The following is a 21,754-nucleotide window of genomic DNA, read 5'->3' as shown; positions in this document are numbered from 1 at the left end:
ACCAGAGAGGAGCCTACAGTTCCCTTCATCTCCCCAAAGAAAGACTTCACATTCCCACATTCCCAAGTTGCTCAAACCTTGTAATAAACCCAAGGTAAGATAAGAAACAGCAAGGCTTTAAATGTTAATTATTTGTATGGCCTTACACTTGCCTAGAAGTAACTTACTTAGAGAAGGGCCACAAGGATGATCAGAGGGCTGGAGCACCTCTCCTATGAGGACAGACTGAAGGAGTTGGGGCTGTTCAGTCTGGAGAAGAGAAGGCTCCAAGATGACCTAATTGTGGCCTTCCAGTATCTGAAGGGGGCCTACAGGAAGGCTGGGGAGGGACTTCTGAGGATCTCAGGTAGTGATAGGACTAGGGGGAATGGAATGAAGCTGGAGGTGGGGAGATTCAGGCTGGATGTGAGGAGGAAGTTCTTCCCCATGAGAGTGGTGAAGCCCTGGAATGGGTTGTCCAGGGAGGTGGTTGAGGCCCCGTCCCTGGAGGTGTTTAATCCCAGGCTGGCTGAGGCTCTGGCCAGGCTGATGTAGTGTGGGGTGTCCCTGCCCATGGCAGGGGGGTTGGAACTAGATGATCCTTGTGGTCCCTTCCAACCCTGACTGATACTATGATACCCACCCAGCCCCAGTGCAGCTATTCCTTTCCCTACCCTTTTTCCTGGAGACCATGCATCTGACAACCTTGTGCCTAGCTCTCCACCTTACACATCTATAGTTCTCCCTTGCCTTCCACCTGGTTTGCAATCTCAGCCAGTGAAAAGTCAGCTCTTTCCCTACAAGAAAGTTTACCCCTTGTATCTACAGTACTACTGTCTTTTACCTTCCTCAATGTCCTAAGTGCTTCCATCTGCTGTTTGAAATCCTGGACCAAGAGAGGAGGCAGAGAAGGAGGATGCCCACTCCAGCAGACTGCACAGTCTAGGCTGCACACCAGAACGTTCCAGTCACACACCAGAACATGCCAGAGACACAGGAACAAAGGTAGCAAGTTTTAGGCAGCACTCACAGAAGATAAAAGCCCAGTTCACAAGCCACAATATTTTATGTGGCTGCATGTAACTAGCCCAGAGATGCCACATTTACAGGAGATGTTGATGCAAAGTGAGAAACTGAACCTTAGCAACTCAAGGCAATGCAGAGGAAAAGGGCAGATCAGGGAAAACAGCAGGCATACCACAGGGAGGGTTTAGGGCCTGCTTTGCATACTGCAGAAACCTGAATACAGCTACCACATCTTAATGGATTCCAGTCTCAAATCAAGTACTTTTCCAAGGCATGCCAGCTTTTCTTTATGGATAAATTAACTAAAATCAAAGAAGTAATCAGCCCATCAGGAAGCACTTTGCAGTTCTCAAGAGGCAAGGCTGAGAAGCCTGAGAATACAGCTATGTATTTGTCTATGATGCAAGGCACTGCAAGTGTTAAACACAGACAAGCCAAGAGCTTTGCAGCATGATGTCTATTTAAACTTGAGCCTCAGCTTTCTACTTTCACAGTATCAGTCAGGGCTGGAAGGGACCACAAGGAGCATCTAGTTCCAACCCCCCTGCCATGGGCAGGGACACCCCACACTACATCAGCCTGGCCAGAGCCTCAGCCAGCCTGGCCTTAAACACCTCCAGGGATGGGGCCTCAACCACCTCCCTGGACAACCCATTCCAGGGCTTCACCACTCTCATGGGGAAGAACTTCCTCCTCACCTCCAGCCTGAATCTCCCCACCTCCAGCTTCATTCCATTCCCCCTAGTCCTATCACTACCTGAGATCCTGACAAGTCCCTCCACAGCCTTCCTGTAGGCTTCCTTCAGATACTGGAAGGCCACAATTAGGTCACCTCAGAGCCTTCTCTTCTCCAGACTGAACAGCCCCAACTCCTTCAGTCTGTCCTCACTTTGTAAGAGGATGGCAATGATATGTACTCATCCAGCTGAAACACCAAGAACTAACCATGGAAGAAGTTGTCTGCATTTACTAAGGACTGCACAGAATTACTAAACTGAATGTTCACAGGACAATGAAAGACAAAGGTTTTTACCTTGGAGTTAAATCTTTAGCAGAAGCACCCAGAGCTTTCTTCTCAGGGAGCATACCTACAAAGAGCAGAGTGATAAAAACATTTGCTGTGATGCTCATTTAACAGAAATCAGGAACAGAAGTGACTTTTTTTTGTTCAATTCAATGTTCTAAATAGCCCTCCCACAACATTTAGTGGCTTTATTACCACAGCCAGCCAGAAGCACCCCCTGTGCTTTTCTTGTTTGGTTGGGTTTTATTATGCTTTTAATCAATGCTCTCCTCTTGGAGAGGAGGCTCCCAGAACAAGAAGTTCCACTTCAGAAATGAAGAGTTCTATAGATCACAGAATCTGTGCATGTAGCCCTGCTGGTTGCACTTGATGATCTTTGAGGTCTTTTCCAACCTTATTGATTCTATGTAGCCTGGTCTGAGTTTCAGCTGTTATTAGCTTGTCCTTTCTGTATTTTGCTATTGCAGAGCACAGAAAAAAGGTTATCTAAATTAATTTTCTTCAAGGGAACACTGGAGAAGAGAAGGCTCTAAGGTGACCTAATTGTGGCCTTCCAGTATCTGAAGGGGGCCTACAGGAAGGCTGGGGAGGGACTGCTCAGGATTTCAGGTAGTGATAGGACTAGGGGGAATGGAATGAAGCTGGAGGTGGGGAGATTCAGGCTGGAGGTGAGGAGGAAGTTCTTCCCCATGAGAGTGGTGAAGCCCTGGAATGGGTTGTCCAGGGAGGTGGTCGAGGCCCTGTCCCTGGAGGTGTTTAAGCCCAGGCTGGATGAGGCTCTGGCCAGGCTGATGTAGTGTGGGGTGTCCCTGCCCATGGCAGGGGGGTTGGACCTGGATGATCCTTGTGGTCCCTTCCAACCCTGACTGATACTGTGATACTATTTGTTTATGGAATTCAGGTGAACAAATTCAATTTGGGATGTCTGGCCTCATCTAATTCACAAGTAAAAACCTCACATCAGTCAGTGGAGCAAAACTATCAGCCTTCATCTCTCTCCTTTGCACTTCACCAGGAATTTTCACAGAATTCAGCTACTCACTTTAACTGTTAAAAAACATGAAGCACTCTGAAAAGGCCTTTCGAGGGAGGCAAGACATGGACAGGCTTTGAAAAATGCCAACTGTACTCATCATTTTAGGCTGGATGTTTAGGAAGAAGCTCTTTATAGAAAGAGTAATTGGCCATTGGAATGGGCTGCCCAGGGAGGTGGTGGAGTCACCATCACTGGAGGTGTTTAAGAAGAGACTGGATGAGGCACTTGGTGCCATGGTTTAGTTGATTAGATGGTGTTGGATGATAGGTTAGACTTGATGATCTCAAAGGTCTTTTCCAACCCGGTTAATTCTATTCTAGTCTATCTCTGGCCCAAAAGAAACTGGCAAAGAAAACTTGGGCACAGATGACAGCTAAAAGAAACTGCAATGCCTCATCAGTTTTAACACTAAGAAGTTTTATAGAATCATGCTGAGTACTGTGTCCAGTTCTGGGCCCCTCAATTTAAGAAGGACATTGAGACTCTTGAACATGTCCAGAGAAGGGCAATGAGGCTGGGGAGAGGCCTCAAGGACAAACCCTATGAGGAGAGGCTGAGGGAGCTGGGATTGTTTAGCCTGGAGAAGAGGAGGCTCAGGGGAGATCTTATTGCTGTCTACAACTACCTGAAAGGTGGCTGTAGCCAGGAAGGGGTTGGTCTCTTCTCCAGCAACCAGCATCAGAACAAGAGGACACAGTCTCAAGCTATGCCAGGGGAAGTTTAGGCTGGAGGTGAGGAGAAAGCTCTTCAGAGAGAGAGCTGCTAGCCATTGGAATGTGCTGCCCAGGGAGGTGGTGGAGCTGCCGTCCCTAGAGGTGTTCAAGAGGGGACTGGATGTGGCACTTGAAGCCATGGTTTAGTTGGTCATGAGGTGTTGGGTGACAGGTTGGACTTGATGATCTTTGAGGTCTTTTCCAACCTTGGTCATTCTATGATTCTATTCTATGGAGCTGCACAGGATACAGCATGATTTGTAACATCACATGAAGTTTTTCCTGGACAATGGCTAGGGAGAGGTGTAAGATAAGCAGGTGGCTAAGTGCTGGTTGCAAGCCCATCCAAAGTCATATTCTGCAAACCTGAAATGGGCCCTGAATGCTCAGTTACTTGGATGAGTGGCTTCTAAATGCCAGGGATGGTTGTAGTTTTGACTCCCAAGCTTAAATACAGCAATTGAGTGGCTCCACCGTGTGGAAAGAGATAAAAACAGAGAGCCAACGCTGGCCTAATCCAATCTGTCAAAACAATTTGATCATCCAGATGGGAGAATTAATCAACAGCCATTAAAACTCATTGGAATTACTTATTCTTTGATCCTTAATTACCCCTAAGTACACACCATCTGCAGCTGCCAAGGAAGCTAAATGGCAGAGGAGTTAAATTACTGTGAAAGAAAACCAATTACCTAAAGATAAAAGTCCTCTCAAAGCATGAGAGATATGCTTAGGTTGGCCTCAGTGGATAAGAGACTTTCATGGTTCTGCTCCCCCTCTGCTCTGCCCTGGTGAAGCCACATCTGCAATACTGTGTCCAGTTCTGAGCCCCTCCACTAAAGGAGGACCTCAGGGAACTCCTTGAAAGAGTCCACAAAAATATTCAGGGGAGTGGAACACCTTCCTTACAAAGAGAGACTGAGGGAGCTGGGGCTCTTTAGCTTGGAGAGGAGGAGACTGAGAGGAGACCTCATTCATGTTTATAAAGATGTAAAGGGTGAGTGCCAAGAGGCTGGAGCCAGGCTCTGCTGGGTGATGCCCAATGACAACACAAGGGGCAATGGGTAGAAATTGAGGCATAGGAAGTTCCATGGAAATATGAGGAATTTGTTTTTCACTGTGAGGGTGAAAGGACACTGGAAGAGGCTGCCCAGGCATGTTGTGGAGTCTCCCTCTCTCAAGTCTCCCTCTACTCAGCTCTGGTGAGACCCCACCTGGAGTACTGCCTCCAGTTCTGGAGCCCCTATTACAAGAGGGATCTGGAGGTGCTGGAAGGTGTCCAGAGAAGGGCCACGAGGATGATCAGAGGGCTGGAGCACCTCTCCTATGAGGACAGACTGAAGGAGTTGGGGCTGTTCAGTCTGCAGAAGAGAAGGCTCCCAGGTGACCTCATTGTGGCCTTTCAGTATCTGAAGGGGGCTACAGGAAGGCTGGGGAGGGACTTCTCAGGATCTCAGGTAGTGATAGGACTAGGGGGAATGGAATGAAGCTGGAGGTGGGGAGATTCAGGCTGGAGGTGAGGAGATTCAGGCTGGAGGTGAGGAGGAGGTTCTTCACCATGAGAGTGGTGAAGCCCTGGAATGGGTTGTCCAGGGAGGTGGTTGAGGCCCTGTCCCTGGAGGTGTTTAAGCCCAGGCTGGATGAGGCTCTGGCCAGGCTGATCTAGTGTGGGGTGTCCCTGCCCATGGCAGGGGGGATGGAACAAGATGATCCTTGTGGTCCCTTCCAACCCTGACAGATACTGTGATACTATGAAGATATTCAAAACCTGCCTGGATGTGTTCCTGTGTGATCTGGTCTTGGTGGCCCTGCTGTGGCAGGGGGGTTGGACTGGATGATATTTTCAGGTCCCTTCCAGCCCTTAATATTCTGTGATGGTCACAGACACTTGCTTTTGCAGGTCAACAGAATAGTAAGAACAGACAAAATAAAAGACAGTGCCCTGGCAAATGAAGTTATTTATGAATTAATCTGATATACTCTGAGCTTCTGAAAATAAGGTAGGATGTGAAAAGCAGAAGCCACATTGCAGTGAAGTGACAACAATTCCAGTGATCAGTGAAGCAGTTTAGGGAAGTGCTCCATGGGTCATGATGGTTATAAACAAAGAAAAGCTGGTGGTGAAGCCAAAGGCTGCTGGCCACTGTGCAGTTCAGGAATTTAAGGTGTCCAGGATGAATGGCAGAATGAATTACAACTCTGCAGCTCAGGAAAGCTTTGCAGAATCCCAAGGGATAGCAAGGCTAATGATAGAGTTTCTCACCTATCCTAGCAGACACATTGGGGACAGCTAGGTTTGATAGATGGTTTGTACCCTGGGTAGAAAATTAGTAGGACTGCCAGTCACAAAAGGTGAGGTCAGCAGCACAAAGTCCAACTGGTGGCTAGTTACAGATGGTAGAGGCCACAGGGAATGCCAATACTCTTTGATATCATTAGCAATCTGAAGGGCACACACTGTCATGCTGTCAGGAAATACATGAGCATGGGAAGCAAATGAAGCACACAGGGCTCTGACTACCTTCAAAGGGATCCATCAAGGCTGAAGAAATGGGCTGACAGAAGTTGCATGAAGCTCAAAGGCAAATGTAAAATCTTTCACCTGGGTAAAAGAAAAGCAATCTGATACAAAAAAAACAAGAGAGAAGCCTGACTGGAGAGAAAGGAGCTTGGAGAAAAACCTTCTCTGGAAGGTGTCCAGAGAATGGCCAGGAGGATGAGCAGAGGGCTGGAGCACCTCTCCTATGAGGACAGACTGAAGGAGTTGGGGCTGTTCAGTCTGCAGAAGAGAAGGCTCCCAGGTGACCTCATTGTGGCCTTCCAGTATCTGAAGGGGGCCTACAGGAAGGCTGGGGAGGGACTTCTCAGGATCTCAGGGAGTGATAGGAGTAGGGGGAATGGAATGAAGCTGGAGGTGGGGAGATTCAGGCTGGAGGTGAGGAGGAAGTTCTTCCCCATGAGAGTGGTGAAGCCCTGGAATGGGTTGTCCAGGGAGGTGGTTGAGGCCCCGTCCCTGGAGGTGTTTAAGCCCAGGCTGGATGAGGCTCTGGCCAGGCTGATGTAGTGTGGGGTGTCCCTGCCCATGGCATGGGGGTTGGAACTAGATGATCCTTGTGGTCCCTTCCAACCCTCACTGATACTATGATACCTTCCTGGGACTCAGCAGACAAGGCAAACCTGGGCAGATGCTGCATCCTTGTGGTGATGAAAGCCAGCTTTATCCTGGGCAAGAGTGCAATAATCCCTTCAAAGGAAGCAATTCTTCCCCTCTGTCCAGCATTTCTGAGACCACATCTGGAGTGCCATGTCCAGACTTGGCTCCCCAGAGCAGGGCAGACATTGATACATTAGCTCAACTCCAAGGAAAGGCCACCAAGATGGTCAGCTCCAGGAGCACAGCACATGTGAATGGAGGCTAAGGGAACTGTGTTTGCACAGCCTAAGGGGGAAAGGCAACTGGAGTCCTCAACTACCTAAGGAGAAGGTGGGAAAGAAGGAAGTACAGAGAAGGAAAAAAGGGCAAAATATTAAAAAGGAATAAAATATAGAATAGAATAGACCAGGTTGGAAGAGACCTTCAAGATCATCGTGTCCAACCTATCATCCAACACCACCTAATCAACTAAACCATGCAACCAAGCACCCTATCAAGCCTCCTCCAGAACACCTCTTCACTTTGCATGAGGGTGGGGTTACTCAAGAGCAAACTGATCTATAGAAGTCCACCCTGCTTTGGGCAGGAGACTGGACCAAGAAGCTCCAGGTGTTCCTTCCAATCAAAACTATTTTAGGATGCTCTGAAGGCTACCTCTACCTATTGTTTTCTTTGTTCTTAGAAGGTCCAGAACAAACGTCACCCCCATTTGCAAACACAAAATACTACTATGAAAACCAGGAGCACACAGTATTTAAGCCAAAGAATTCCAGCTAATTCAAGATTTAGTTCTCTGTACTCAAACCTGCAGCACAGACATTCCTCCTGTTACCATTTTCCACATTGTAAGCTCTTTCAAGGACTAATGTTCAAACACCAGCTTGTTTTCAGAGGGTGGAAGAGTCCAAATAACTTTTCTTTACTACTAGTATTAAGAAAATTATTATCATAGTTTGGGTAAAAGAAAGTTCAAGATTCAACCCCCACTTCTCTTCAGGTGAATACTTACCATTAAGTTGTTTCTTCTCTTCAGAGAGAGCAGAAGAAATCTCTACAAGCATAAGAAAAACCAATAAGCATGATGGTAAGGAGTTCACAGGATCACAGGATGTCAGGGGTTGGAAGGGACCTCTGGAGATCAAGTCCAAGCCCCCTGCCAGAGCAGGGCCATAGAATCTAGCACAGGTTGCACAGGCATGCATCCAGACCTAAGGGAGAGGGTGCAGAGGAAGGCCATGAAAAAGATCAGGAGATTGAAGCACCTCTGCTATGAGGACAGGCTGAGGGAGGTGGGGTTCTTCAGTCTGGAGAGGAGGAGGTTCTGGGGAGACCTAATAGCAGCCTGCCAGTACCTGAAGGAGGCCTACAGGAAGGATGGGGAGAGGCTGTTTGCAAAGGCCTGCAGTGACAGGACCAGGAACAATGGCTTCAAACTAGTGAAGGGTAGATTTAGATTGGTTATCAGGAAGAAGTTCTTCACAATGAGGGTGGTGGAACACTGCAACAGGTTGCCCAGGGAGGTGGTTGAGGCCCCTTCCCTGGAGATATTCAAGGTAAGACTTGATGAGGCCCTGGGCAACCTGATCTAGTTGGGGATGTCCCTGCTGGCTGCAGGGAGGACAGACTGGATGATCTTTGGAGGTCCCTTCCTGCCTGGCCTGTGCAATGATTCTATGATCCTGTAATTTCAATCCTGTCTTTCCTCTATACTTAGGGGCCCATTTAATCCTGCAGACTATTAGGGAGTGCAAGAGGGAGCTAGACTGGTGGAACCAGACTCTGCCACCCCTCAAACAGTCCCATCAGCCATGCAGCAGTCAGGACACTAAGGTCTCCCTACCCTTTTCCAGCTTCCCAAACAGGATGACTCAAACTGGAGATCGGTGGAGACGAATTTCTCTCTAGTCTGGCAGGCATGGCACCCCAACAGCCACTGAACCCCCTCAGATAGAATAGAATAGAATAAACCAGGTTGGAAGAGACCTTCAAGATCATCCTATCATCCAACACCACCTAATCAACTAAACCATGCAACCAAGCATCCTGTCAAGTCTCCTGAACACCTCTAGTGATGGCGATTCCACCACCTCCCCAGGCAGCCCATTCCAATGGGCAATCACTCTCTCTGTGTAGAACTTCCTCCTGACCTCCAGCCTAAACCTCCCCTGGCACAGCCTGAGACTGTGTCCTCTTGTTCTGGTGCTGGATGCCTGGGAGAAGAGACCAACCTCTGCCTGTTTACAACCTCCCTTCAGATAGTTGTAGAGAGCAATAAGGTCACCCCTGAGTCTCCTCCTCTCCAGGCTATGCAGCCCCAGCTCCCTCAGCCTCTCCTCACAGGGCTGTGTTCCAAACCCCTCACCAACTTTGTTGCCCTTCTCTGGACTCGTTCCAGCAAGTCAACCTCCTTCCTAAACTGAGGGGCCCAGAACTGGACACAGGACTCGAGGTGTGGCCTAACCAGTGCAGTGTACAGGGGCAGAATGACCTCCCTGCTCCTGCTGGCCACACTCTTCCTGATGCAGGCCACGATGCCATTGGCCCTCTTGGCTGCCTGGGCACACTGCAGGCTCATGTTCAGCCTACCATCAACCAGCACCCCCAGGTCCCTCTCTGCCTGGCCGCTCTCCAGCCACTTTGACCCCAGCCTGTAGCTCTGCATGGGGTTGTTGTGGCCAATGTGCAGAACCTGGCACTTGGATGTGTTCAATCTCCTGCCCTTGGACTCTGCCCATCTGTCCAGCCTGTCGAGGTCCCTCTGCAGAGCCTCTCTACCCTCCAGCAGATCAACTCCTGCCCCCAGCTTGGTGTCATCAGCAAATTTACTGCTGATGGACTCAATGCCCTCATCCAGATCATCAATAAAGACATTAAAGAGATGTTAAAGAGATGCCCCTGAAGAAGAGATTTGCTGTTCTTAGTGAACCTGGACAAATTTTCCTAGCAGGCTGAGCAAGTAACAGAGGGAAGTTTAGTTCATTCCTTGGTTCTGCAAATTTCTATATAGTTTAGGAGCCCAGAGTGTCCTCTCTCTTTCCTGCTGCTCACTTGCTTGGTTCTTGTGTATGTTTAGTGCCTTTTATACTTTTATGTTTAGTCTACTTTTGTAAATACAACTTTGCTTCCAAGTTCTGAGTTAGTGTGGTAAATTTACTCCGGGGGGGAGAAGTTCCTGTTTGTTGGGGTGCAAATCCAAGCCCCAATAGGACTGAGCAAATAAGCAGTGCACACTGTCATCAGCTGAAGAGTTGCAAGAGATGGTTGAATCTGTGAACAAAAGGCCACTACAAAAGGTGAGAAAAATAGCTGCAACCATTAATTCTTTCATGCTCTCACTGCAGTTTTGCTAAGGGTCAGTACTGAGTAACAAATATTTGCTTCCTAGGTATGGAAAAGTTTGGCTGTGGTTTACAAAGTGAAGCAAATACTGAGGAGTAAAGCCTCTGGAAGCCATCACTGCCATTTCAAGAGGATATACTACAGCTCCTGCTGTCCTGGCTTCGAAGGGCTGTTGTATCAGCAAGATTTTGCCCAAGTAAATTCAAACCAAAGCACCCAATAAAGCATTCTGGAAAGGGTAACAGCCTATAAAATGCAGTCAAGTGTCTCAGTACATATGCAGCTGGCCAGACCTTTGTCTGGTGCCAAAATCACCAGATTTAAGATAGTGACTTTTATTTCAAGATGAAAGAACTGCCTGAGAAAGTTTGTCCCCTGGGCTCAGAAGAAGAAGGAAAGATGTAGGGGGGGAAAAAATATATACATCTTTTCTATCCTAGATTTATGTGTGTGTATATATATATACACACAATAAATATATGTATATATACACACACATAACAAGCATCTGTTTTCTGATGACTACAAGGTCTCTTCCAACCTGGCTTATTCTATTCTATTCTCAAAGGGAAAATGTGCACTACATTGTTTATAAAACTATACATAAAGGGGTTTCATCATCAAGTATCTGCTACAAAAAGACTGAATGTATCACAGAATTAACCAGGTTGGAAAAGACCTTTGAGATCATCAAGGCCAACCTATCATCCAACATGATCTAATCAACTAAATCATGGCACCAAGTGCCTCAGCCAGTGTTTTTTAAGCACCTCCAATGATGGTGACTCCACCACCTCCCTGGGCAGCACATTCCAATGGCAAATTACACTTTCTGTGAAGAACTTTCTCCTCACCTCAAGCCTAAACCTCCCCTGGTGCAGCTTGAGGCTGTGTCCTCTTGTTCTGGTGCTGCTTGCCTGGAGAAGAGACTAACCCCCACCTGGCTACAACTTCCCTTCAGGTAGTTGTAGACAGCAAGAAGGTCTCCCCTGAGCCTCCTCTTCTCCAGGCTAAGCAACCCCAGCTCCCTCAGCCTCTCCTCATGGGGCTTGTGCTCCAGACCCCTCACCATCCTTGCTGCCCTTCTCTGGACACATTCAAGCATCTCAACACCTTTCTTATATTGAGGGGCAGTATGCAATAGCCTTCCTCTGTATGCAAGGATAGAGACTCTTCTCATAAATATGAGGATAATTTCCAGATAACCTTGGAATAAAGCATGACAGAAGTTATTTAGTTCTTAAAACTCTCACCTTTTGGAGCAGCAACAGGCTTGACAGTCATTCTCCCAACAAGACATTCCTTCAGCATTGATTCATAGTTGACCCAACGATGAACCTGCATTAGCAAAGTAAGTTTTCACAAAAATCTGTAATTCATTCCATGTTGTTCTATGCCCTGAAGTAGGAAAGTTCATTTTTGTACAGTAGCTAATGTTTGAACAGATTATGCTTTTAAATAGCCATCACGGTGTCATTCAGTAGAATAGAATATAGAATAGAATATAGAATAGAATAGACCAGACCAGGTTGAAAGAGACCTTCAAGATCATCGCGTCCAACCTATCATCCAACACCACCCAACCAAACCATGCAACCAAGCACCCTGTCAAGTCTCCTCCTGAACACCTCCAATGATGGTGACTCCACCACCTCCCCAGGCAGCCCATTCCAATGGACAATCTCTCTCTCTGTATAGAACTTCTTCCTAACATCCAACCTAAACCTCCCCTGGTGCAGCCTGAGACTGTGTCCTCTTGTTCTGGTACTGGCTGCCTGGGAGAAGAGACCAACCTCTGCCTGGCTACAACATCCCTTCAGGTAGTTGTAGAGAGTAATAGGGTCACCCCTGAGTCTCCTCTTCTCCAGGCTAAGCAACCTGGGGTCTCACCAGAGCTGAGTAGAGGGGGAGGATCACCTCCCTTGACCTGCTGGCCACACTTCTCCTGATGCAGCCCAGGATCTGATTGGCTTTGCGGGCTGCAAGTGCACACTGAGAGCTCATGTTGAGCTTCTCCTCCACCAGCACGCCCAAGGCTCTCTCCTCAGGGCTGCTTTCCAGCCAGTCACTGCCCAGCCTGGATTTGTGCCTGGGATTGCCTCGACCCAGATGCAGGACCCTGCATTTGGTCTTGTTGAACCTCCTGAGGTTGGCTTGTGCCCACCTCTCCAGCCTGTCAAGGTCCCTCTGGATGGCCTCCCTTCCCTCCAGCCTGTCTGCTGCACTACACAGCTTGGTGTCATCAGCAAATTTGCTGAGGGTGCACTCAATACCACTGTCCATGGCACCCACAAAGATGCTGAACAAGACAGGTCCCAGGACTGATCCCTGAGGGACTCCGGACAGCTTGGTGTCATCAGCAAACTTGCTGAGGGTGCAATTGTGCCTCAATGAAGCAGTTAATTTGTGAAAGGATTAACCAAAGGTGAACTTAACAAAAGTAAAACATCATCACTCCTTAACATTCCCTGTTACAAATGTTTTGCAAATAAAGGCATAACATGCTGTGATGCATGAACTGTAGAGATCAAGATTTCCTTTCAGACACAGGAGATTTCCTTCCTACTCTTTCCCAATTTCTCAGACAAACCTTGTGAGCCAAAGGAATGCTTCTAAAAAAACACCAACTCAATGAATCATCTTTTGCAACACCAGGTTTGCAAGAGATGCCTCACACCAAGTACACTCATTCAGCAGACCCTGTGTTTTCTGAGTCTTTTCTAAACATTTACAGAAGCAGTAAAGAAAGAGACCACTTATCTTCTGATCTGCTCACAGTCACTTAAGAGCAGCCCCAGCATTATATCTTAGTACCTTGCTCACCATTCAGTGGCCAAGCTAATAGACAAAAGAGTACTACACAGATTTTTCAAGAAGTTAAAAGTTCTGAGAAGAAAATGCCTGTGCAGTGGCAGTAATTACTTGCTGTAGCAGTCTATCAAGAGCAGTATTGCAAGCTGTTGAGATAGCATAGCTTTATTGCTCTGTCTGCTAATAAAATCAACCCAAAACCAAATAATATGGTCAGATTGAAGCATCATTCCAACAAAGTCACTTTTTCTTTCAGCACATCTAAGTGCCATTCTGAGCAGCAACCCACTGCTTTTCACAGTATCACAGTATAACTAAGGTTGGAAGACACCTCGAGGATCATCAAGTCCAACCTATCAACACAGACCCCATGACTAGACCATGGCACCAAGTGCCACGTCCAATCCCCTCTTGAACACCTCCAGGGATGGTGACTCCACCACCTCCCTGGGCAGCACATTCCAATGGCAAATCACTCTTTCTGTGAAGAACTTTCTTCTCACCTCGAGTCTAAACCTCCCCTGGCACAGCTTGAGACTGTGTCCTCTTACTCTGGTGCTGGTTGCCTGGGAGAAGAGACCAACCCCTTCCTGGCTACAACCACCTTTCAGGTAGCTGTAGAGGGCAATAAGGTCTCCCCTGAGCCTCCTCTTCTCCAGGCTAAACAATCCCAGCTCCCTCAGCCTCTCCTCATAGGGCTGTGCTCAAGGCCTCTCCCCAGCCTTGTTGCCCTTCTCTGGACACGTTCAAGTGTTTCTATGTCCCTCTTAAACTGAGGGGCCCAGAACTGGACACAGGACTCAAGGTGTGGCCTAACCAAAGCAGAGTACAGGGGCACAATGACTTCCCTGCTCCTGCTGGCCACACTGTTCCTAATGCAGGCCAGGATGCCATTCGCCCTCCTGGCCACCTGGGCACACTGCTGGCTCATATTCAGGTGGCTGTTGATCAGTACCCCCAGATCCCTCTCCGTTTGGGAGCTCTCCAGTCACTCCGACCCCAGCCTGTAGCTCTTTCCCTAAGACATAAGAGTTCAAATCACTGTTTCCACTGGAATGGCCCTAAACACCAGTCAAAACCCCATGCATTTTTCAAAACACTTTTTGGTGATAATTGTCATCTGCTGCTGTTTGTTCTCACCTGATCAAAGAGGTCTGTACCATCTTTTCCTGCTGCTTTCATCAGTTCATCCTCGCCACCAGGATGATATTCCATGTATGGGGTGACATTATACACAAATCCTGCAGAAAATGGAACACAAAAACCTGAGCAGTGTTTCTACAGGGGAGACCTTATTGCTATCTGCAACTACCTGAGGGGAGGTTGTAGCCAGGTGGGGGTTGGTCTCTTCTCCCAGGCAACCACCACCAGAACAAGAGGACACAGTCTCAAGCTGCACCAGGGGAGATTCAGGCTGGATGTAAGGAAGAAATTCTTCATAAAGAGAGTGATTGACCATTGGAATGTGCTGCCCAGGGAGGTGGTGGAGTCACCATCACTGGCGGTGTTTAGGAGGAGACTGGATGGAGTGCTTGGTGCCATGGTTTAGTTGATTAGATGGTGTTGGATGATAGGTTGGACACGATGATCTCAAAGGTCTCTTCCAACCTGGTTAATTCTATTCTATTCTACAGCTGCTACAACCACTCCTACCTGAAAAAACAGCCAAAAGCTTAGCACACATTAAACACTGAAATGGCAAACAGCAGACACTATCACAACAAACAGCAGGATTGTCCAAAACCAGAAACAAAATTGTATGGAGCACAAGACAGAGAATTGTTAGGGTTCGAAGGGACCTCAACGGTCATCTAGCTCCAATCCCCCTGCCATGGGCAGGGACCCCTCACATTAGATCAGGTTGCCCAGAGCCACATCCAGCCTGGCCTTAAAAACCTCCAGGGATGGGGCTTCTTCTACCACCTCCCTGGGCAACCTGTTCCAATGTCTGACATAGCTTATTTCATAGAGAGGCCAATCCTACAATGCCTTGCCACTTGCCCAGTGGACATCTGGAGAAAGGTTAAGACTTTAACAAAATAAATCCACGACATTGAACATGATGTGCCCTAGCTAGAGGGTAAAAGAACCAGAGATTGATTTAAACAGAGACATAAAATGAAGCCAACCAGTGCACAGAACTGTTTTCACTCTCCTCCAATTAAGTTACCCCTGAAGGGCTGCTTCCCTACCACCCATCATCTGTAGAATAAAAAGCCTACAGAAATTAACTGTTTTCTGTAAGGAAAAAGCCACACCCATAACAACTAAACTTCCATTCTTCAGATTGACCAAGATAAGATAGAATAGAATAGACCACACCAGACCAGACCAGACCAGGTTGGAAGAGACCTTCAAGATCATCGTGTCCAACCCACCATCCAACACCACCCAACCAACTAAACCATGCAACCAAGCACCCCATCAAGTCTCCTCCTGAACACCTCCAGTGATAGTGACTCCACCACCTCCTCGGGCAGCCCATTCCAATGGGCAATCACTCTCTCTGTGTAGAACTTCCTCCTGACCTCCAGCCTGAACCTCCCCTGGCGCAGCCTGAGACTGTGTCCTCTTCTTCTGGTACTGGCTGCCTGGGAGAAGAGACCAACATCCGCCTGTCTACAACCTCCCTTCAGGTACTTGTAGACAGCAATAAGGTTACCCCTGAGTCTCCTCTTCTCCAGGCTAAGCAACCCCAGCTCCCTCAGTCTCTCCTCATAGGGCTTGTGCTCCAAACCCCTCACCAACTTCATTGCCCTTCTCTGGACTCATTCCAGCAAGTCAACCTCCTTCCTAAACTGAGGAGCCCAGAACTGGACACAGTACTCAAGGTGTGGCCTAACCAGTGCAGTGTACAGGGGCAGAATGACCTCCCTGCTCCTGCTGGCCACACTTCCTGATGCAGGCCAGGATGCCATTGGACCTCTTGGCCCCCTGGGCACACTGCAGGCTCATGCTCAGCCTACCATCAACCAGCACCCCCAGGTCCCTCTCTGCCTGGCTGCTCTCCAGCCACTCTGACCCCAGCCTGTAGCACTGCATGGGGTTGTTGTGGCCAATGTGCAGAACCTATCACTTGGATGTGTTCAATCTCATGCCCTTGGACTCTGCCCATCTGTCCAGCCTGTCAAGGTCCCTCTGCAAGCCTGTCGAGATCCCTCTGTAACAAACTTAGCATAGACTATGCTCATTAAAAAGATTACAACTGTGGTATCAAATGTGTCCCAATAATAGGGCTCAGTATTCTTTGTCCACAAGTACTATCCTTAGTATTTCCAGGGAGATGAAACAAAGCTTCTTCATAGGTCTGAAATGCTGAAGTCTAATTACTGTTGCTATGCAACCAGAGTAAGTAGCACCTGAAGAATGCAGCTATAAACAGATACAGCTACAGACATTTTGCTGGCAACAGGACTACTGCAGGCCTGTTTTGCAGAATATCTGAAGACATGGAACAATATTTGAAGACACATAACAGGAAGCTACCAGTAGAAGAACTGTGCCACTGCTTTCCTAATGAGCTTTTAACACATTAAGAAGCACACATTAATTACTTCAGGGGGAAACATTCTATGAACAACCTTAGATGGCAAGAATAACAATGGCAGATCACAAAGGAAGGCTCTGTGCACCTTTACAGACCTGATCTTCCAAAGGATGTTTTAACGGTGCCATCTCGTGTGCAGCACTGAGTACTGCATGCAGTAAATTGTTCAAGTCTCTACACAGCTAAGGCCTGCAGAGCATGTCACTTGTTCAATTTACCATTTAACTTGCAGGAACAAAAGAAATTGCATTTATATACCCTTCACTCTGTTTCTGAACTCTCTGATGTTCCACTTCTATATAAATTTGTGGCTTGCTTTGATGATCATCCTACTGGGGTTCTGAACAAAGTTAGCTCTTGTTTTCCTTCACAGTCTTCTCATCAATTCCTGCTGTCTTACACAGACACAGTCTAACTACCAATGCAGAAACCTCATTCAGCTTTGGCCACAACAACCCCATGCAGTGCTACAGGCTGGAGTCAGAGTGGCTGGAGAGAGGCCAGGTAGGGAGGGACCTGGGGGTGCTGGTCGATGGTAGGCTGAACATGAGCCTGCAGTGTGCTCAGGCAGCCAAGAGGGCCAATGGCATCCTGGCCTGCATCAGGAAGAGTGTGGCCAGCAGGAGCAGGGAGGTCATTCTGCCCCTGTACACTGCACTGGTTAGGCCACACCTCGAGTACTGTGTCCAGTTCTGGGCCCCTCAGTTTAGGAAGGAGGTTGACTTGCTGGAACGAGTCCAGAGAAGGGCAACGAAGTTGGTGAGGGGTTTGGAACACAGCCCTATGAGGGGTGGCTGAGGGAGCTGGGGTTGCTTAGCCTGGAAAGGAGGAGACTCAGGGGTGACCTTATTGCTCTCTACAACTACCTGAAAGGAGGCTGTAGACAGGCAGAGGTTGGTCTCTTCTCCCAGGCAGCCAGCACCAGAACAAGAGGACACAGTCTCAGGCTGCACCAGGGGAGGTTTAGGTTGGATGTTAGAAAGAAGTTCTATACAGAAAGAGTGATTGCCCATTGGAATGGGCTGCCTGGGGAGGTGGTGGAGTCACCATCATTGGAGGTGTTCAGGAGGAGGCTTGATGGGGTGCTTGGTGCCATGGTTTAGTTGTTTAGGTGGGTTGGATTGGTTGATGGGTTGGACACAATGATCTTGAGGTCTCTTCCAACCTGGTTTATTCTATTCTATTACCTGTCCACATACCAGGTCTACAGGTAGTCACAGAATCAGTAAGGTTGGAAAAGACCTCAAAGATCGTCAGGTCCAACCTGTCACCCAAGACCTCATGACAGATAAACCATGGCACCAAATGCCACGTCCAATCCCCTGTAATCTACCAAAACTCTCAGTTATGTTGGGGTTTTTTCATTAGATGTCTGAGAACACAAAAAGAAAAGGCAGAGATGGAAAAAAGACAAAGACAGAAACAGAATAATAAAGTTCTTGTAAAAAAAATCCAAACAGAACCTAAACAACTTCAGAGTGGAGTCAATGAAGAGTAAGACACTGAAAAAGCAATCAGAAGCCTTTCAAAGCAGTGATTCTGACTGTGGTAGCAGAAGTCCCTTTTTGAGGAAAAAAAGAGCAGGCCTCCACAGTAAATAAGCTCTCTTTAGCTCATCTCCCACTACAGTTTTTCTAGTATGGGCAAAAGCTGCACACAGAAAATGAATCCAGGGCTGATCAACACTTTACCCATACATTCAACGCCTTTAGCACCCAACAAAAACCAAGTTGCCCTCAGAGAGAAGTTCTTAACTTTCTTTTGCTGGAGTTGAGAGATGACATTAAGTCAGATACCAGTGATGTTCCTCACCAGATCAGTCACTACTAAATGAACCAATCCTCTTAGAGCAATGCCACATTAGCTACTCTGACCTTCTTAACCTATCTGCATAGAAGTGCTGTTATCTCATGACAGAATGGATGTGAGGTGAAGTGGAGAGTGGTGAAGCCCTGGAATGGGTTGTCCAGGGAGGTGGTTGAGGCCACATCCCTGGAGGTGCTTAAGACCAGGCTGGACGAGGCTCTGACCAGGTTGATGTAGTGTGGGGTGTCCCTGCCCATGGCAGGGGGGTTGGAACTAGATGATCCTTGTGGTCCCTTCCAACCCTGACTGATACTATGATACAAATTTAAAGCAGTGTCACTGTACTTTAGACTCCATATTCCAACTGGATTCAACTGGAGAGTAAACATTTTACTCCTCCTGTAAGCCAACTAGGAACTTTAGCCATGCCTAGAAGGCTATTTTTAGTGCTGTTGCTGCAAACCACTTTTCACACACTGTTAACTTACAATACTTTCAACTTCTGAGATACAATTTCATGGTTTGCTCACACATGCAGATATAAAAGTGTAAAATATGCCCACTTGGAAGACTTCCTAAGAAAGGGATGAAAGTAAAGCAAAGCTTTGTGGCACTATCTCTCTAACTCAAAGTTGCATCCAATTTTGTCAGATTACACCTGGCCTAAACATAGAAGGTGCACAGTTTGTTTTGAAGTTTAGCTTTTGCTGTTGCTGTCTGAGATTTTGTGCAGCTTCTTTAAGTTCAGAAGAGAGAAGCTAGTCCAAACAAAAAAGTAGAAGCAACATCACAGCAACTAACCTCTTATACATATCCAGCAGTCCTCCTTTTTGTTGTGTTTAGCAAGCTCATCTTCTGTCACTTCAATTAGCCTCCCTTTCAAACCAGTCAAGTCCTTCCCACTTTTAGTTAGTTGAATCCAATCCATAAGACTCCTTCCTGGTTTCAAAGGTACCTGAAAAATAACAGAGCTACAAACATTATCAAACTCTAAAGGAAGAAACAGCCATTCAACACACGTTTTTAAAGCTTCCTAGGAAGAATCAGGCAAAACAAGAAACAACACAATCCATATTCTTTACTGATATTTGGGAGTCCTACTCAGCCATAAGGGGAGCATCTTATCAAGTAACACAGACAAGGGAATTACTGAGCATCAGCAAATATTCAGACAGCTCTTCCCAAAGCAAACTGCGGATATCAAGTGCTCCTGTGGTGGTAAAGTTTTTATCAGCACCATTTGAGTTATGGCATGGAATCCTATGAGCAACAAAAGAGAGGGATTTGAAAATCACGGTCAGGTAGGACAAGGTAGGGAAGTTCACCCTCACTGCATTCACAAAACCTTTCTGAAGCCCTACAACAAGTGGAAAACTCACCCAGAGAAAGACTTAAGACTAAGTTTACCATAGTATGCCCATACACTCAAAGCAAGATCTTCAGGGTGTCTAGCACCTTCCTTTTCAACAGCACCACACACAGGGACCTCCTTGGATCCAAACACTAACAGCAGACAGCAGGGTAAAGGCTCATGGTCTTACAAAACCACAGCAAAATCAGCAAGGATAAAATTAAAGACCACAGACCCACATTGCTTGATGCTACTGTAGTTAAGTACGAGACTGCTTTCCAAATGAGGTCTGAAGGCACCAAATCATAGAATCAGAGAATGTTTAGGGTTGGAAGGGACCTCAAGGATCATCCAGCTCCAAACCCCCTGCCACGGGCAGGGACACCTCACACTAGATCAGGTTGCCCACAGCCACATCCAGCCTGGACTTAAAAACCTCCAGGGATGAGGCTTCCACCACCTCCCTGGGCAACCTGCGCCAGTGTCTCACCACCCTCCCTGTGAAGAACGTCTTCCTAACATCCAGTCTGAATCTACCCACTTCTAATTTTGCTCCAGTCCCCCTAGTCCTCTCATTACCTAACACCCTAAAAAGCCCCTCACCAGCTTTCTTGTAGGCCCCCTTCTGATACTGGGAGTCCACGATACGGTCTCCTCGGAGCCTTCTCTTCTCCAGACTGCACAACCTCAACTCTCTCAGTCTGTCTCCACAGGAGAGGAACTCCAGCTCGCTGCTCATCCTCGTGGCTCTTCTCCCGACACGTTCAAGCACATCCAGATCCTCCTTGTAACAGGGGCTCCTAGTTCCAGCCCCCCAAACTACTCCAAAGATGAGGACCCAACATGTACTGCACACAGTAATTTCAAGCCGAACTTCTCCATCTCTGCACAGAAGCAACCTCGAGAAAGGCTGGGAAGGCAGAGCAGGAAGTGTGATCACCACTACCCTCCCAAACGAGAAGTACTGGGAGGCAGACGCTCGCCCGGGGGCCCGGCTACAGCCGCCGCCTTCCCTCGGCGGTTGCCGGGGTACCAGAGCTCTCAGGAACCGGCCAGAGACAACCCCGCACCAGCCGCAACCGGGAGCCGACCAGCAAGCCACAACAGCTCCCGCAGAGAGCCGGGGCCACGCAGCTGGCCGAAACCAAGCGTGGAAAACGCTGACCCCGTCGGGCCAGGATCTCGGCCCTCACCCGCGCCGATCACCGGCAGCTCCGCAGGGCCCAGGGCAGCGGCGCCGGGGAAGACCCCAGCACTGGCTGCAGGCGACTCTCTTCATCCCATCCCTACCTTGGCACGGCCGCTCGCGGCCACTCGCTGCTGGGAGCTGGGCGCAGGGAAGGCCTGCGGAGGAACGTTCAGCATCCTGCCGGGGCAGGCCGCGGCCGGCGCCCCCGCGGGCGGGCGGGGGGAAGCGCTCCGGCGCAGGCGCGGCGGCGGCAGGCGGATCCCACGGGCGGGCGGGGGGAAGCGCTCCGGCGCAGGCGCGGCGGCGGCAGGCGGATCCCACGGGCGGGCGGGGGGAAGCGCTCCGGCGCAGGCGCGGCGGCGGCAGGCGGATCCCACGGGCGGGCGGGGGGAAGCGCTCCGGCGCAGGCGCGGCGGCGGCAGGCGGATCCCACGGGCGGGCGGGGGGAAGCGCTCCGGCGCAGGCGCGGCGGCGGCAGGCGGATCCCACGGGCGGGCGGGGGGAAGCGCTCCGGCGCAGGCGCGGCGGCGGCAGGCGGATCCCACGGGCGGGCGGGGGGAAGCGCTCCGGCGCAGGCGCGGCGGCGGCAGGCGGATCCCACGGGCGGGCGGGGGGAAGCGCTCCGGCGCAGGCGCGGCGGCGGCAGGCGGATCCCACGGGCGGGCGCGGGGAAGCGCTCCGGCGCAGGCGCGGCGGCGGCAGGCGGATCCCACGGGCGGGCGAGGATTAGGCTACCAGCGGCCCAGGGCTGCCGCCGCGGACGGTTCTGCGCTGTCAGG

At 49.0% G+C, this 21,754-nt stretch overlaps 1 protein-coding gene across 3 annotated transcripts in view; it reads right to left on the bottom strand.

Annotated features, from left to right (window-relative positions):
• CYB5R4 (cytochrome b5 reductase 4) overlaps window positions 1-21,209 on the bottom strand; it is a 59,071-nt gene extending 37,862 nt beyond the window's left edge. The window contains exons 1-6 of one of the 3 annotated variants that reach the window (XM_068148929.1): window positions 21,077-21,209; window positions 19,237-19,390; window positions 14,223-14,323; window positions 11,525-11,609; window positions 7,942-7,983; window positions 2,039-2,093 (exon numbers count right to left, since the gene is read on the bottom strand). In XM_068148929.1, the coding sequence (XP_068005030.1) occupies window positions 2,039-2,093; window positions 7,942-7,983; window positions 11,525-11,609; window positions 14,223-14,323; window positions 19,237-19,390; window positions 21,077-21,151 (512 nt within the window). In that variant the 5' untranslated portion in view covers window positions 21,152-21,209. Of the gene's footprint in view, window positions 1-2,038; window positions 2,094-7,941; window positions 7,984-11,524; window positions 11,610-14,222; window positions 14,324-19,236; window positions 19,391-20,389; window positions 20,409-21,076 lie in introns of those variants that run through there. The other 2 variants (XM_068148946.1, XM_068148938.1) reach the window with 2 other exon arrangements.
• Between the last annotated feature and the right edge of the window lie 545 nt (window positions 21,210-21,754).

The sequence above is a fragment of the Melanerpes formicivorus genome, unplaced genomic scaffold (assembly GCF_026170545.1).
Source record: "Melanerpes formicivorus ecotype bairdi unplaced genomic scaffold, bMelFor1.0.p_v2 SCAF_2, whole genome shotgun sequence".
Taxonomy (NCBI): domain Eukaryota; kingdom Metazoa; phylum Chordata; class Aves; order Piciformes; family Picidae; genus Melanerpes; species Melanerpes formicivorus.
The sequence above is the reverse complement of the archived record's forward strand: the minus strand, read 5'-3'. Positions and strand labels throughout refer to the sequence as shown.